Genomic DNA, 18,045 nt, shown 5'->3' with positions numbered 1-18,045 from the left:
TCCACCAATGAGGCGAGTTGAGACACTCGCCTCAGGCGGCAGCGCCCCCCTGGTTACCAGGGGCGGCAAAAATGCCGCTCCTGGTAACTAAGAGCCGAATTTCCGGTTTTCAACCCGGAAATTCGGCTCTTCTAGTGCAGAGAGCGCAATTGCGCTCTCTGCACTAGCGTCGTGCAGCGCCCCGACCCCCTCCTGCGCAGAAAATGTGAGCGCCGTGAGGAGGGGTCGGGGCGGCAACGGAAGGCCGCCTCAGGCGGCATAAAGGCGCGGATCGGCGCTGTTCCCATTGTTCTGTTGTTAGGCTGCTGGGTGGACGGGGAAGGGAGGGGGTGATATCACTCCAACTTGCAGTACAGCAGTAAAAAGTGACTGAAGTTTATCAGAGCACAAGTCACATGACTGGGGACTCCTGGCAAACTGACAATATGTCTAGCCCCATGTCAGATTTCAAAGTTAAATATTAAAACATTTGCTTGCTCTTTTGAGAAACAGATTTCCCTGCAGAATTATGCTGGAGCAGTATCCCTTTAAAGATGAGACATACCTAAGATAAAAATATCGAGTTGTCAGCTTACACCATCTATAAAAACACAAACCCAACTTATGAAATAATATCTAAGTCTGCTTAAATGATAGCTGTTATGGTGAACATTGCATACTAAGAGTAATGGATGTGAAAAAGCATAGAGGACACTCTCATGCACTATATTAATTTGTTTCACAGTATAATAGCCTTTAAGGGTGTTTTAGCTATAGAATGCATTAAAAGCAGCAGAATGGTGGTTTTAACTGATTTCTCCTATTCCAGACAGAATCAGATATAATCAAAGCTTGCAGAGGTGATGATGAATGTTACCCATGTCCAAAAGGTGAGATGAAATAAAAGCAGCAATGAACACGGTTATCAATGATGTGCCGCCTGTTAAGACCGCTCTCGTCGTAAAGGTATCGCTCAAATTGATTGTTTATGTAGTGGATAATGGTTTTGAAGCTGCAAAACACAGACAAGAATAACATGAACTATAGTCATATTTTACACAATATATCCCTTATAGCCCATATGTAATTTAATCATAAATCTACTGCAGCTTTAGGCATATATTTGATTCTAATGTCATATCCACATTCAATATCCCATAGTGCCTACATTATTTCATGAGGTGCAACATTTACACACACACAAGGGAACAATGGAGGTTTATTCTCCACACACAAATGAATAGCATCAAATATTACAAGCATCACTCTGCTAGAAATGACCACCAAAATGCAACTTGTATGCGAGTCACATTAAAAAAAAATAAACGTTATGTAGTTAGAGGCTCTGTAACTAGGCTTCTAGTTTCTGTACAATTCTTGGTGCTAGCTGTAGGCCAGTATTGGATATCTGCACTTCAAGTGGCATTCAGAGCATAACCTCCTTTCTGCCTGAAGTGTTTCCCAGTTAGCAACTCAGCTCATGCTCACCCATCAAACAGAAACAATAGAGGAACTTGCAGCACAAATAGATAGTGAATTTGTGGTCTTTAAATGCTTCAAAAAAGTCCCAATCTTGGCCGTGCAACATTGTAATCTTTTTATATTTCCAAAAATATGCCATTGTCCAAGTGTCTAGTCTTTTTGTATGAGAACTTGGTCTAGAGTAATATGCCTCTGAAACTATATTTTCAAGTTCAAGGAAAATCTCTGCTGGCTTATTCCTAATTTCTGTGACATGTTGTCAGACCTTGCACGTGGAAGAATATGTATGGATATTGCCCCTTTAATCGGGTCTTATGTGTTTGATTGGTTAATAATGTTATATTTAGCTGCTATGAGCAGTCATCATAAGCCTTTCGATGTGCAATTAGGTTAGGGATCAGGTCAGGAATTTGAATTGATGCCAGTATTTTTGCACAATTCAGAATTGGCTAGAACATAAACAACACATTCTTGCTCACAGGATCAAGTTCCATTTCACTATTCAGCCAATACATTCATGGTGTGTTCATTACTCAAATCCAAAATACATAATGGTTTTAGCTGATCCATAATTTACTGTGGGACTTCCCTTTTAAAATCTCCCTGTGCCCATAAATGAGCTGAGCATGTTGTAGGGTTTTATTTATTTATTTATTTTAAGAAGGTGCCAAAAATTGGATCAACAAATAAGCATCAGAACATGACACTGACTATGACTCTTTTCCTGTTGCCTAGACACTGGGATGGTCAAATGCAAGTGTTCTATCAGGTATTGTTATGTACAGTTAATTGGACACAAATGAGAATGGACCAGTGTGTGGAATAGAGAACACAAACGGTAAGAGCCATTGCAGCAGGGACTGAAATAAATAATAAACATTCCCTATAATTAATAAGTTGTTCGTATAAAAATAGGATGGTTATACAAAAATTTGCTAAAATTATGGATGCATTGAATCCAGCATTTGGTTCGGGATTTGGACTTTTTCAGCAGGATTCATGTTCAGTCAAATCCTTGTGCTTGGCCGAATCCGAATTAGGGGTAGGAAGGAAAATCACTTGACTTTTTGTCACAAAACAAGGAAGTAAAATATTTTTTCCCACTTTTTGGGGAATATTTTTGGGGGAATATGCAGATTCGGTTCGGTAATCGGCTAAACTCTTTCACTATTGGGGATTCCGGTGGAATCCCAAATAGTGGATTCGGAGCATCCCAAAACAAAATCCTAACAAGAATAGACCATATAATTTTGTTAAAACATATAGCAGTGAATTTTTCTCTCAGTACATAAGCTGGATTCCACACCGGGTACTATGTGTACAGGCGCTAATGTGACACATTTTTATTCCCCAGTATAAAAACAAATTCAGGTTAGAATGCTTTGCAGCTGCACAGGCTTCTCCTTCAATGACACCTGGAGTGTGAATTCCAGGAAATCTTTGGGAATGAGCCACACTGCCTGACCTTGCTGCTGAATTGCAGCAGCTTCCTGAAGAAATCCTGTGTGTTCTAAACCCTGAGCCTAATTACTGCAAATAATTACTGTAATAATGATGTTAATACTATGCTGTTTACATCACCCTTAAAAGAGCAGTTATAGATTAATGCGGCAGAGGAACATGTACAACTTTATGTGCACTTTATAAACTTACAACTGTGCGATGCACCTACCTTCTCTCAGCTAATATCATTTTTTAAGCTAAAGTAGGCTATAACTCCATATTACATGCAAATACATGTATGTTCTGCAGATACATATGGGAACTAAAAAAAAAATAAACTAATGAGCTCGCAAAAGTCAAGCATTTGGTATGTTTTTAATATATTGTCACTGTCCAAAGAAACAAATAAATATATAAGTTTTCTGCAGTGTTGCCCATGTAAGGCAGGGATGTTCCTAAACTGTTCCTGTGTTACAATAGACACAAGTTTTTATCTGCATGTCATGCAATAATGTGTAGGAAATGATATACAGTTACTGTAGGTCCATAAATATTTGGACAGAGACAACTTTTATCTAATTTTGGTTCTGTACATTACCACAATGAATTTTAAATGAAACAACTCAAGTTGAACTGCAGTCTTTCAGCTTAAATTCAGTGGGTTGAACAAAAAGATTGCATAACAATGTAAGCAACTAAAGCCTTTTTTAACACAATCACTTCTTTTCAGGGGCTCAAAAGCAATTGGACATATTAAAAAACTGAAAATAAAATGTTCATTTCTAATACTTGGTTGAAACCCCTTTGTTGGCAATGACAGCCTGAATTCTTGAACTCATGGACATCACCAGATTCTGGGTTTCCTCCTTTTTAATGCTCTGCCAGGCCTTTACTGCAGCGGCTTTCAGGTGCTGTTTGTTTGTGGGTCTTTCTGTCCGAAGTTTAGTCTTCAACAAGTGAAATGCATGCTCAATTGGTTTCAGATCAGGTGACTGACTTGGCCATTCAAGAATATTCCACTTTTTTGCCTTAATAAACTCCTGGGTTGCTTTGTCTGTATGTTTTGGCTCATTGTCCATCTGTATTATGAAACACCTCCCAATCAATTTGACTGTATTAAGCTGGATTTGAGCAGACAGTGTCCCTGAACACCTCAGAATTCATTCGGCTGCTTCTGTCCTGTGTCACATCATCGATTAACACTAATGTTCCAGTGCCAAATGGCAGCCATTTTTTCTTGCCATCATTCTGGTAGAGGTTGATCTTGGTTTCATCTGTCCAAAGAATGTTTTTCCAGAACTGTGCTGTCTTTTTTAGATGTTTTTTTAGCAAAGTCTAATCTAGCCTTTCTATTCTTGGTGCTTGTGAGTGGCTTGCACCTTGCATTGCACCCTCTGTATTTACTTTCATGTAGTCTTCTCTTTATGACTTGGATATTGATATGCCTACCTCCTGGAGAGTGTTGTTCACTTGTTTGGCTGTTGTGAAGGGGTTTCTCTTCACCATGGAAATGATTCTGCGATCATCCACCACTGTTGTCTTCCGTGGAAGTCCAGGTCTTTTTGCGTTGCTGAGTTCCCCAGTGCTTTCTTTCTTTCTAAGGATGTACCAAACTGTAGATTTTGCCACTCCTAATATTGTACCAATTTCTCTGATGGGTTTAAACTTAAGGATGGCTTGAGGATGGCTTGTTTCACCTGCATGGAGAGCTCCTTTGACCGCATGTTGTCTGTTCACAACAAAATCTTCCACATAAAAGCACCCCCCCCCTCAAATCAACGCCAGGGCTTTTATCTGCTTAATTGATAATGGCATAACGAAGGAATTGCCCACACCTGCCCATGAAATAGCCTTTGAGTCAATTGTCCAATTACTTTTGAGCCCCTGAAATGAAGTGATTGTGTTTAGTTCCACGCATTTTTATGCAATCTTTTTGTTCAACTCACTGAATTAAATCTGTTTCAGTTATTTCATTTAAAACCTAACGGTATGCACAATAGAGCAGTAGATACTTTCATTGACTTGAATGTCAGCAGCATTGCCTATGTTAGTCATTCAAACCCAGTATCTGTCATCCATCACAATGCAAGAAAAGGCAGGAAAAGAAACTTATGACGGGCCCATATGTTACAGGCATAAAAAAAGGCACTTCTTTCTCAACAGAACAAAACCTTCTTTTTTGAGTTTAGAAAAATGCAACTGTTTGCAACAAGGGTCTAAATGGATACATAGACCCAGTGTGAGTTAAACAAATAGTAATTTAAAGGGGTTGTTCACCTTTGAGTTAACTTTTAGTATGAAGCAGAGAGTGATATTCTTAGACCAGGGCCAAACTTTTCCAAACTTTTTGCAACGAGGGCCAGATTTGGTGAGGTGAAAATGTGTGGGGGCCGACCATTCAGCCCGACATTCTTTGAACCATTAACATTAAATTACAGGAATTGAGTAATCATAGCAATAATATTTGGGCACATTAGTAAAATGATCTGCCACTTGGTCTATAGTGCTGCCTGTATGCTGAAGGTGTTAGCAATAGACACGTACTGGCACGTAGTGACGCCATACTTCTTTAGTTTACTGTACTGGCACGTCAGTATGTCTAAAAACACCTTCAGCCCTAAAGAATTATGTGAGAGTGGGGCGTCACTACGTGCCAGTACGTGTCTATTGCCAACACCTACAGCACACAGGCAGCCGTATAGACCAAGTGGCAGATCATTTCACTAATGTGCCCAAATATTACTGCTACGGCTACGCAATTCCTGATTGCACTGTGCTGGGGGGCCACATTATTATTAATTTCATGATGGAGGCTGAGGGCCGGTATAAATTTGAAAACGGGCCGCATTTGGCTCCCGGGCCTGACTTTGGACATGCCTGTCTTAGACAATTTGCTATTGGTTTTCATTTTTTATTATTTGTGGTCTATGAGTTCTTTATCACCAGCTCTCTAGTTTGCAATTTATGCAATCTGGTTGCTAGGGTCTAAGTTACCCAAGCAACCATGCATTGATTTAACAAGAGGCTGGAATATGAATAGGAGAGGCCTGAATAGAAAGATGAGGAATAAAAAGTGGCATTAACAATACATTTGTAGCATTGCAGAGCATTTGATTTTTAGATGGGCTCAGTGACCTCCATTATAAGGCTGGAAAGAGTCAGAAGAAAAAGGCAAATATTTAAAAAAATACTGTAAAATAATGAAGATCAATTGGAAAGTTGATTAGAATTTGCCATTCTATAAAATACTAAAAGTGAACTTAAAGGTGAACCACCCCTTTAACAGCAGCACACCTGGAACACTGTAAGTACCTTAGGTGAAAATGGGGAATCGAGATGAGAAATAAGGTCAAAGCCTTTGCTATCAATGGAGAAGTGAGACAAAGCGTAAGAGGGGCAGGAATGAGATCACTTCCTGCTGAATGTTTTCTTGTTGATGGGATTTTGTGACATTGGAAACGACAGTGTCATTTAATGGGAAGCACCTGGTCTGTGAGGGCATATCCTGTGCTGTGCCCCAGGAAATGAAAAGCCATGACAAGCAGGAGTAATTAGTGCTAAAGATATTTTAACAATAATTAAAAAAGGTTTGCAGGAAGGCTGCTTATATTTAAAACAAAAATAATTACTTATACATACAGCTTAGATACAGATCTGAGCATCGCTGGGATCCTCGAAAGACCTGATTACAGAGCCTCTTCAATACAGCAAACCATATGCCCAAAGCTCTGCTCTCAATGAACCATACATTCATGCATCTGTTTGAATAAATGACTTAAAGTGATACTGACACTAAAAAACTACTTTTTAAAATATTAAAATACATTAAAAGTTACCTATAAGTCATGTTGATCGTTTTTTGCCGAGATGTTTCTTTTTGTAAGTTATTGTTAGTGGAAGTTTCTAAACCTGACTGATTTGCCAACCTAACTGTCCCATCTCAGCCTGTCAGTTATAGTTTCTAATGCTAATGGACTCCTGCTGACAAATATGCTTGCTCTGCTAGGATGAGAATAGATATTATGCATCGAAACCAACACCCAGTGGCCAGATCATTATAAACAGTTTGAGCATTTAAATGGCTTTACTGAGCAATAACGTTTGAATAATCTCTCAGACATGGGGTGCCAATATTTTACTCGGGAAGAAAACCCATGCACAACTTTTATTGTTTTCAGAATCCTAGGTAGTCGGCATAATGCCCTTTTAATTACAAATTTATAATCTCCATTGTGTTATCTGAAAAAACAAAAATAAAGCAAGGTGCTGTTTGGCAAAAAAGTATTCAGAAAATATTCAGAAACTTGTAAAGTCAGCAGAAACATAAATATTCTCAGTAAGTGCGAAAATAACTTTCAAAGTCTTTTGAAATCAGACAAGGGAGATTTAAATGACATATTTCTCTGGGAAATAATATAATGCTTTCCCTGAACTATTTTATGTAAAGCAAATATTGAGAGACATAATAGGGGAAGCAGACCCTAAATCTCAAAATTTCAATATGTTTTTCAAAAAAGAAATGTGTCCAAATTTTGGGAAGCTGTACAAGGATTTTGCTGTGATTCAACTAAATTCTATTCATGCTACTGTACATATTTCTTCCCATAAAACGTGTGTATGATATAAAAAGCCATTATAAGATTAGAACTGTCCTTCAACCGTCACTGAAACAAATGCAATCTGTGGCTTAATTGTTGCATAGGCAGCACAAATGAGCAGAAGGCACGTGTTGGTTGTATTTGTTATACAGCTATTTTTATATATACGGTTTATGAAAACCAATGGAATTCTGAACTCAAATGATGACTAACGCCACAGAGATGCGCCATTAAGTGATTTAAAGAGTCAATGTTCTACGGGTCTGTACTACAGTTATGATTTATGTAACTCAAAGCATTGGCAACTAACACAAGGATCCAAGAGCCAGAAACATTTCAATGGAATAAACAAGCTGAATTAGCACACAATCAACAGGAAAGGCTCCTTGAAATACAATAATCTGGCCGGGAGCTCATGCAGGGGCAAGACGAGAGCGGAAGGAAAGGGGAGACTCCTGCACATCGCGCTTTGCTTACCCACTGCAAGCCACAGAATTAACCCTTGAACTGCTGGAAACACCCCACAATGTGATCTACCTCCAGAGATCATCTATCAACATAGCTCCTTACCCACTCAGATCAGTACAAAATATTTCTTTCATGAATTATACTGCAGTTAGGGGTTATTTTAAGGCTAATATGCATGTATTTTGAAAAGGAAAAGAATATGAGAAAATATTTTATTCCCAAGGGAAAAAAATGTCCTGCCTATACGAAAATAATAGGGGGCCGTTTCCTATATAAGGAGACTGTTTTGTTCTTAACAGTGGTTTCTACTAGAAAAAACTGGTTGACATCTAGTATAAAAACAAAGGGAGGCAAGTAGCTGGTATTTCAGAGTAAAATGAATACAGAGCTTGTCGTAAAGGAACCGACCTACGGAGGATGCATCATTCAAACTAAACTAGAGAGGATGTATTATTCAAACTGACCTAGATGATGTATTATTGAAACAATAAGCAATCCCAACATACCAATCCTGGCTGTTAATGGCATCACCATATCCTGGTGTGTCAACCACAGTGAGACGCAGTTTCACTCCTCGTTCTTCTATCTCCACAGTGGAGGCTTCAATCTGAACAGTGCGTTCAATCTTCTCTGCATTAAAATTATAGGAGTAAAGATTATACTTCAGTGTTTAATAAGCAGGAGTCAGCATCTAATAAGCAGGAGTGCTGTGACCATATCCACAGAGCATAAAGGTAGATTAAAGGGGAACTAAAACATAACTAAAAAAGCAGATGAGAAATGTTGTACATTATGTTTTGGGCTTCTGTACCAGCCCAAGGCAACCACAGCCCTTTAGCAGGGAAGATCTGTGTCTCCAAAAATGCCCCAGTAGCTCCCCATCTTCTTTTCTGCTGATTCACTGCACATGCTCTGTGCTGCTGTCACTTATAACTGAGTGTAGGAACCCACTCACAAATGTAGTGTACACATATAACATAAATGTCACAATATAAGGTTGATTAGTAATTAATACAGATAATTACTACATGGCAGCACAGAAACCAGTGCAACTAGCATCAGAATTTAATAATCAGCCTGGTAGCATCAGCCTTTACTACTGGCCAACCTAATTTTCTGCTCAGAGCCCACTGAGCATGTGAGTATCAGACACTTTCCAAGATGGTGACCCCCTGTGACAGGTTTGAAGTCCTGGATCATTGCTGCTATTGAAAAGCTGAAACTTTAGGCTGGTGCAATAAGTTCAATATATAATATATGGCATTTTTAATCATATTCATTTTTATGGTTTAGTTCTTCTTTAAGGGTGTGCAGGACCCATCGTAAAGTTAGACAGAGCACAGGGCCTATACTTTACAGCTCAAATCATGCCCCAGAGGCACCAACTGCATTATATGTAGGTGGCCTCTTTGCACTGTAGTTTCATTTAGATAGGAGAGGGTGGTGATTAAAAAGCTGGCGAGAGGTACAAAATACAGCACTGGATGTTAGGAGGCAGGTGCATGTGCGTTATGGGGTATATTTATCAAAGAATGAAGTTAGAGGTCGCCACAGTCCTCTAGAGTGAAATTCCGCCACTGTCCATTTATTTCTATGGGATTTTTAAAAAGTATTTATCAATGGGTGAAAGTGAAAGTTCATCCTTTGATAAATACGCCTTTCAAAATCCCATAGAATTGAATGGAGAGTGACGGAATTTCACTCTAGAGGACTGTGACAACCTCTAACTTCACTCTTTGATAAATATACCCTTATGAGTTAACTCATTCTGCACATGTGTGGCCCAACGTGACTGGAAGCTACCTCTCAGTGCAGGAGCAGAGCATTACTGTTACCCCAATCTGAAGTGTGGGCTCAATAAGCACCCTGCCACAGGGAAAGTGTTTCCCATTCATTAAAATGAGATGTGGCTACAAATGAATGTTTAGAAGGATGTTTAGAGCACCTCTGCCTTCTGTTTTAGCCTGTGTGCTGAGACACAAAACAAATTTCAGTGCAGAGACACGCGTGTATGCAGTGGCTCAGAATAGCTGATCCTCGGCCTGTGCTTATAATCAGACTGATTTGTCAAGAATCAGCCTGTGTGGCATTAAGATAACCTGTTTCCAGGAACTTAGATGCAGCACTACTGGCATGGGCTTACGCTAACAGCTCTTAAACCAGATCAGATGTTTTAAAACTGCTTTATACTTGTCTTTAATTCTCAAAAGATAGCTGTATAATTTCCCCTATTCGCCTCCAATGCCAGTAAAAATGTACTAATAAATCATCTGGCTCCCCACCTCATGACAAGCAAGTCCAGATAAGAACACCAAGAAAGTGCCTTTTAACCTTTTGCAGTCTGACAGATCTCTTGGGAGCAGGAGAGCAAGTCTCCAAACAACTCCACTATAAGTAAACAGAAACATAGAAACTATGGTGCTGACAGATCTGCAGCATGTAAAGGATTAAAGTTACTTTGACAGAAAACTATATTTAAAAAAAAAACAAGTTTGGTTCTGCATTAAAATTACTTATTTTTTTTAGGGATGCACCGAATCCACTATTCGGGATTCGGGCGAATCCCCAAATCCTTGGTGAAAGATTTGGCCGTATACCGAACCGAATCCTAAGAAAAAGTAAAAAAAAAAAACTTCATTTGTGACGAAAAGTCATGCAATTTCCCTACCTGCCCCTAATTTACATATGCAAATTAGGATTCGGTTGGGCCAGGCACAAGGATTCGTCCGAAAAAAAGGCCAAATCCCGAACCGAATCCTGGATTTGGTGCAGCCCTAATTTTTTTCATTTGCAGCTTAGCCAACACATACCTACAGCACCTGGTATATATCGTTCAGGATAGAGGGCGGTTAAGAACAAACTATTTATCAAGGTCGATTTTCCCAATCCAGATACTCCAATAAGGTAAAATAAAAAAATCAATCAGACAACACTCCTAGACTAATGGAAAACAAGAAGCAGCCTCAACTTTTCTCCAGAGAAACAGCAGGCGGAGAGAAGCAGATGTGCTCCTATCTGCTCTGTTGTGTTCCGGAGTAAACCATGCGCGCAGACACATGGAGGAGATATCAGTGCAAAGCTATGCGGATACTGCGCCAATCCAGCACATATCCCATGGATAGTAGACAATAGAGCAGCAGCATTTGCTAGAATACCTCCCTGTGGTCAGTGCATTTTTAATGAAGGGCCAATCCGGGGCCTGAGGTAAGAAATAATAATTACTAGGGTTGCCTAACAAAATGGCAACCCACAATGATTAACCCTTTCCTGGGTCTTTAAGGAGAACTAGAGGGCACATGACATTGGAGAAAAGAAAACTGAAAGGGTACACAAAAAAACACTTCTTTACTGTAAGAGATTAACATACGGGATGTGCGGAGGACTGAAACGCAAAAGGAATTCAGCCATTCTAATGGACATATACAAAGCAATTTTAACAATGCAATCAATGCAAGATCTATGCTCCAATTTCCCTTCTCTATGCATTTAAAAAAGGCATATGGGATAAAACCCTAATTTTGTAGGCAACTATGAGTAATATATGGTGTTGCTTTTACATGGTGCAAAAAATTGATTATTTTTTAGCTTTAAAAATAGCCCCTTTCAAATGAGGGGTGGGCGTGTCCTAATGGTCCCTGCCAGAAGCACAGTAGGAGGGGGACAGCGAATCACAGCCCTGCAGTCATACAAGCATAGACAGGCTTCAGTTCCCTGTCAGGTCCTGCTAGCTGCTGATTGGTTCTTGTCCTTACAGTGTAGTGAACTGAGTGCAGCCGGCTCTCCCTGCACAGCCTGGGAATTCAGGGAGCACGAAGTGGAAGAGAAGGGAGGGATTATTAGTGTTTTTGCAGAAATATTCAATGAATCAGCCTGAAACACAACTTTTTAAAGAACAATTCTTCTATATCTAAATGAGTAAAACGCACAAGTATGTTTGATTTTTTACACAAAATGTCTCCTTTAATGTAAGTTCCAGGTGCACTCAAATTCAGTATGGTCAATTTAATAAGCGCTGGCATACCAAGTTAAGATCATTAAAACGATTAAGTCAAAGTGAGTGAATTTTCACCAGGAGTACAAGGTGCATATAACAGAAAAACAAAAGGAAAGTATGCATTGAATAAATAAGAGGTTAGAACCAGCACCATGAGCTGATCATACAACTTACCCACAACCATAAGGGTAAATTCAAAGCCTTTCTTCACAGATTTTCTGTGGACCTGATTTGGCAGATTGGCAAATACCACATAGCCAGCGGAATCAGAAAACTGGGACAGTGAAGGAAGTATTACAAAAGTGTAAAAGGAATAGACCATCATAGAGAATCATAGCGAAATACCTTTCACAGCATTTTAACTTGTAAATTGCAATTTTAAGGGCAACAACGCTGAAGGTCAATGTCTATAACTTTGTGTTAGAGCTGCTGTGCTCCTTCCCACAATCAGTAGCCATATGCCTGGTTAATAAAGCACCCTATTGTACAGTCACAGGTTGTATGCTTCTCACCTATTCTTCTAGGCAAAGTGCATATGCATTGTGTCACCTAGACGAGCACCATACAAGCACTCATATGCACCAGGCCTTGGAGAAGGAGTGGTGAATTGGTGGAACCCAATAGTGAAATCCTGTTAGAATGGCCACTGTATCAGGAATATGCTGCATGGAACATGAAGAATGACTAAAGTCACGTGACTAAGACATTTTAATTTGCACTTTGTTAAAAACAGCATTTTAATTTTGCTTACACTATTAATGCTGTGAAGTTTTCTGTTTTTTCAGCTATGCTATTCCCCAGGACGAGATATCTATACATTTCTCCCAAATCATATCAACAGCAGGCTAGGGATGGCATCGCTACCCCTGCCTCAAGTTTAGGAGTATTCATGTTTATATGTTCTTCAAGGGAAACTGCAGCAGAGTAAACACAATAAATTCTTTCCACTCCTTTGCAAACCTCAAAACTTCAATTTTGAAAATCTTAAAATTTTTTCAGTCTAAGCAATATTCCAATACCCGTTAATTTGCTAAAACTGTTACTGCAAGATGCAACCAACCTAATCTGCCCTTCTCAACCCAGCCCAAGGTTAAAAAGGGGCATGAAGTGCCCTTCCATCTCTTAAGCCAACATCAGAAATGACTGTGTGGTGGAGGTTGGGAACTAGGAGCACTGTCCCACCAACTTTAAAGTAAGCAATGGGTAGCCCAGGGTAACGCAGAAATGACAGATTCTGTGAACTTCGGTGGGCAGTGCTAGTCCAAACACTCTGTGGTGTTGTTTTTTGGTCCAAACCCACCCAACGCATGGGTCCTGTGGGTTTTGGGTAAGCCCATGTACCACTATCTGGCTCTTTCAACTCTGCAGTTTCTGACTGGATTTAAACAATGCAGCAGAGGCCAGCTCTCCTCCAGCCAAAAATCAATTTTACACAATGCCTTGCATACTTGTACTGTATGTTAATCAATGTCTTGTGCTACAGAGAACAAGGGAATATGTACTGTAGAGAGCAGTGACATTAAGGAAGTGCAGAATGGAAAGTAAAAGTAATTGTCTGCCCCACCTCTATGTCTAAGGCATAGAGGAGGGGCAATAATATTTAAATGAGTTTACAACAGCTATGAATACTTTAATAAAAAATAGAAATTGGATTACATGTTTAATTTGAAAAGGACTTTTATTATACAGCTTTTTGCATCTGGGTGACAGGTCCACTTTGAAACACTTCCATTTTTTGATGTTACTGTTCTTTTAAAGGGATGGTTCACCTTTAAGTTAACTTTTTACTATGTAATAGAATGGACAATTCTAAGCAACCTTTCAATTGGCCTTCATTATTTATTTTGTATAGTTCCTGAATTATTTGCCTTCTTCTTCTTCTGACTCTTTCCAGCTTTCAAATGGGGGCCACTGACCCCATCTAAAAAAAATGCATTTAAAGGCTACACATTTATTGTTATTGCTAATTTTTATTACTCATCTTTCTATTCAGGCTTCTCCAATTAATATTCCATTCTTTCTTGTTCAAATCAGTGCGTGGTTGCTAGGGTAATTTGAACCCGAGCAACCAGATCGCTGAAATTGCAAACTGGAGAGCTGCTGCATAAAAAGCTAAATAACTCAAAAACCACAAATATAATAAAAACTGAAAAACAATTGCAAATTGTCGCAGAATATCACTCTCTATATCATACTAAATGCAAACTCAAAGGTGAACAATCCCTTTAAGCAACAAATGTTATTTGTGGGTTTACACACTCTTTTAAGGCTGTGCTAAAACTGCTAGGAAGAAGACTTGAACTCAACTCGTAAATTATGAGCGCAGGACTACTGTGTGTTAAAAAGGGAGGAAACAGACAACAGTCACTAGTACAAAGAAGCAAATTCCTCAGTGCAAGTACATTTCTTCGAATTGTATGTAAATCACATTTCTCCAAAACTCTGTAACTAAACTCAACGTGTTGTTTTCAAGCACAAACAAAATCACAGAACTGCCACTTAAATAAATCATGCAGATTGAGGAGGCGAAACATGAACACAGAACTTTTCCAAGGTTCAGTTTGCATAAACAGTGCAAATATTAATGGCATGAAGATGAATGGCTACATTTGCCTTTTGGATATCAGTGCTATTTATGGCTAAAGTAAGCTACCAATTTTGTATTTTATATGCAGTGGGCTAATGTATCGCATGCCTATGGCTGTGATTAAGACCCCCCCCTTGCTCAGTCCAATGAAATCCCACAGACAGGTGCCAATTGCGGGCCTCCAGCTGGACATCCCTGTTGCAGCACTGAGAAGTCCTGATTTACAGCTGATATTCTAGCTGTCTTTATAGCCTAAGATCCTATCTGAAACCCAACCTTGCATTATTTTGAACCCATGATAGAATTAAATAATAGTCTAATGTGTGACTGTGGAGAATAGTTGGGAGAGGACCACATCAAAGTGCCAATGCAGACCTCACCTGCATCTAACATGACCAATAAATATCTTAAAGGGGAACTATCACGAAAATTTAATATAAGCTTCATCATACTGAAATAAGAAACTTTCTAAATACAATCAATTTAAATTCTGTACCATTTCTGATATAATCAAGTTTATCTTCACTATTCCTCTCTCAGCATATGTGTCTCTTCATTTGAGTGAGCTCTAATTCATCTGCTAGGAAAGGAAGCCCCCCTATAACATATACTAAATCATTCATCTGACACCCAACTGCTGCATGAAGACAGATGCTGAGAGAGGGATAGTGAAGATGATCTTTATTATTTCAGAAACAGCACAGAATTTTTAATTGATTGTATGTAGAAAGTTTCTTCTTTCAGTATGCTGAAGCTTATATAAAATTTTTATATTTACAATAGTTCCCCTTTAATGATTTTCAACCCACGTGTGGCCACCTATAGCACTAACAATATCTTGACACTGCATAAAAAGTAAGCTATTACCCTTAAAAATAAATTCCATAATTTAAGTGTCACAGAAAGAAAATGCAGGTAAGTTGGTCTTCCATGGTTACGTCATACCTTGACTTTCTCTCCAGTTTGAGACATGATGCGGTGGTGTTCTGCCAAAAATTTCTTGACCTGTGGAATAAAATAATAATATATAAAGTCACTTTAGAAACAGTCTCTGAGCACTGAAAAGCACCTTTACTTATAACCTAAGCATTAAGATTCCATGTGTCTGCACACAGGCAACTCTGTGCTTGTCAGTGCAGAGACACTGGGTAGCAGATGGAAGCGCATCAGCTACTTTCCATCTGTGGAGAAAACACAGGTGGACAGAATTTTGCACCTCATTTGCAAACAGCCTAAGGCTATGGACACACGTGCGGATCTTTGCTGCGGTTCGCGCCACGGTTTTAAAAAGAGTCGACCACCGCATAGATACCATTATTAGTTTAAGCAAAGGCAATGTTAAAGAAACAGTTCAGTAGAAAAATAAAAACTGGGTAAATAGATAGGCTGTGAAAAATAAAAAATGTTTTTAATATAGTTAGTTAGGCAAAAATGTAATGTATAAAGGCTGGAGTGACTGGATGTCTAACATAATAGCCAGAACACTACTCCCTGCTTCTCAGCTCTCTTGGTTTACACTGACTGGTTACCCTGGTTACTAAGCAGTAACCAGTGACTTGAGGGGGGCCACAAGGGCCTTAACTGTTGCTTTTGAATCTGAGCTGAATGCTGAGGATCAATTGCAAACTCACTGTCTCATGTGGTCCCCTTTCACGTCGTTGACTAATTTAGAGTTAGAGAGCTGAAAGCAGGAAGTGTTCTGGCTATTATGTTACACATCTAGTCACTCCAGCCTTTATAGATTAAATTGTTGGCTAACTAACAATATTAGAAACAATTTTTATTTTACACAGACTATCTATTCACCACTTTTTATTTTTACACTGAACTGTTTCTTTAAAGGGCACCAAAGGTGCGGGCTAATAGAGCTCGCATTCCGGTTGGGGATAACAGAAATGCCCCCCTCCAGCACTAGGCTACCCGCACCGGGAGCATAACGTGCATGCGACGTCATGTGTATGCGCATAATGAGCTATTCGAGGCAGCTTTTTTTTATGCGCATGCAAATGACCGGACATGGCTGCCCCCACTGGGAGCTCACTTCTGGTGCGGGTAGTCTAGTGCTGGTGGGGGGCATTTTTTTTTGACTACTGTTATCCCCAACTAGAATGCAGGCTCTATTATCCCGCACCTTTGGTTGGGGATAACATTTTTACCCAACAGGTGCCCTTTAAGGCAATGGCAACTTACACTACGGATACACGGTGGTCAGTTTTTTGTTTTTAAAAAAAAATGCAGCATAAACCACGGCGAAGATCCCCACGTGTGTTTGTAATCTTACAAATTAGTACAGGATGAGGAAATATTTGATTCAAAATATTTTGAAAACCACTGCTCATCATAATATTGAACTGGATTTCCAACCAACATGTGTGGCATGTTTGACTCAAGTTACTTCTTGAAATCTGTACAGACTTAATCTGGCCATAGACACAAACTTACTATTTTACGAAACAATGGTTCATACGATTTTCAGACCGTGTGTGGAGTGTCCCAACATTTTTTTGTACCATGTCAATCAGTTGTTTAGTCGATCAGACAGGTTAAAAGATTTATATCGGCTACTGATAAGATCTCTGCATGTATTGCCTGACGATATCAATAGGAGATTGTCACTATTGTTTGTTAGACATAACTTTCATACCATTGCTTACCGAGCATTCTGTGAGTTGTTCTCTTTACTACTTACTTTATATTAATCTGAATAGGCTACAATCTGCAAGTCTAAGAGGCGGCTTTATTCTTTTCAATTCAATTAGCAGTTTCTGTTGGACTTCATGATTCAAGATATGCCAGCCTGAATTCTAGAATTAAAAATATAGAGGGGCTAAGAAATCTTGTGTCTCCCGCTTGCCACCTTTCTTGAACATAACTGTATAAATATTGTTTATGCTATTTATAAAATCAAACAACTGAATGACTACTTTAGGTTACTAGAACTAACACAAACCGTGCATTCAGTGACAGCTAAAGGAGCAATTTTAATTCAAACAATACAATTTTTTGGGTAATAAGAATTCATGATTTTGCCCTGTCTGAAAATGATAGGTTAGCTGCTTCACTACAATAATCTCTGGTCAAGGGTAGGGATGTAGCGAACTGCCGTTTTGGTGTTCGCGAACGCCGTTCGCGAACACCGGCAAAAATGTGAACAGTTCGCGAACAGTTTGCGAACTTCGAACACCCGCAAAATCGTTCGATTCGAACGATCGAAGGATTTTAATCGTTCGATCGAAGGATTTTCGTTCGAATCGAACGATCGAAGCCATTCGATCGAATGCTTTTCATTCGATCGAATGCTTACAATCGTTCGAACGAATGGAAATCGTTCGATTTTAGCGGTCGAAGGAATCGAATGGTCGAACGATTTTTATTCGAATCGGACGCGAACTCAAATTGGCGAACGTCGCGCGACGTTCGCGAACATTCGGCGGACGCGAACAGTCGAAGTTCGCGCGAACTAGTTCGCCGGCGAACAGTTCGCTACATCCCTA

The 18,045-nt window shown here is 39.4% G+C and overlaps 1 protein-coding gene across 1 annotated transcript in view; it reads right to left on the bottom strand.

Annotated features, from left to right (window-relative positions):
- Positions 1–18,045, bottom strand: part of LOC108695665 (septin-2A) — a 65,727-nt gene that overhangs the window by 32,962 nt on the left and 14,720 nt on the right. The window contains 6 exon segments of the mRNA XM_041567052.1: positions 857–991; positions 8,477–8,600; positions 10,781–10,864; positions 11,760–11,762; positions 12,139–12,238; positions 15,497–15,556. Coding sequence (XP_041422986.1) covers positions 857–991; positions 8,477–8,600; positions 10,781–10,864; positions 11,760–11,762; positions 12,139–12,238; positions 15,497–15,523 — 473 coding nt within the window. The 5' untranslated portion in view covers positions 15,524–15,556.

Source organism: Xenopus laevis, chromosome 1L, assembly GCF_017654675.1.
Source record: "Xenopus laevis strain J_2021 chromosome 1L, Xenopus_laevis_v10.1, whole genome shotgun sequence".
Classification (NCBI taxonomy): Eukaryota; Metazoa; Chordata; class Amphibia; order Anura; family Pipidae; genus Xenopus; species Xenopus laevis.
The sequence above is the reverse complement of the archived record's forward strand: the minus strand, read 5'-3'. Positions and strand labels throughout refer to the sequence as shown.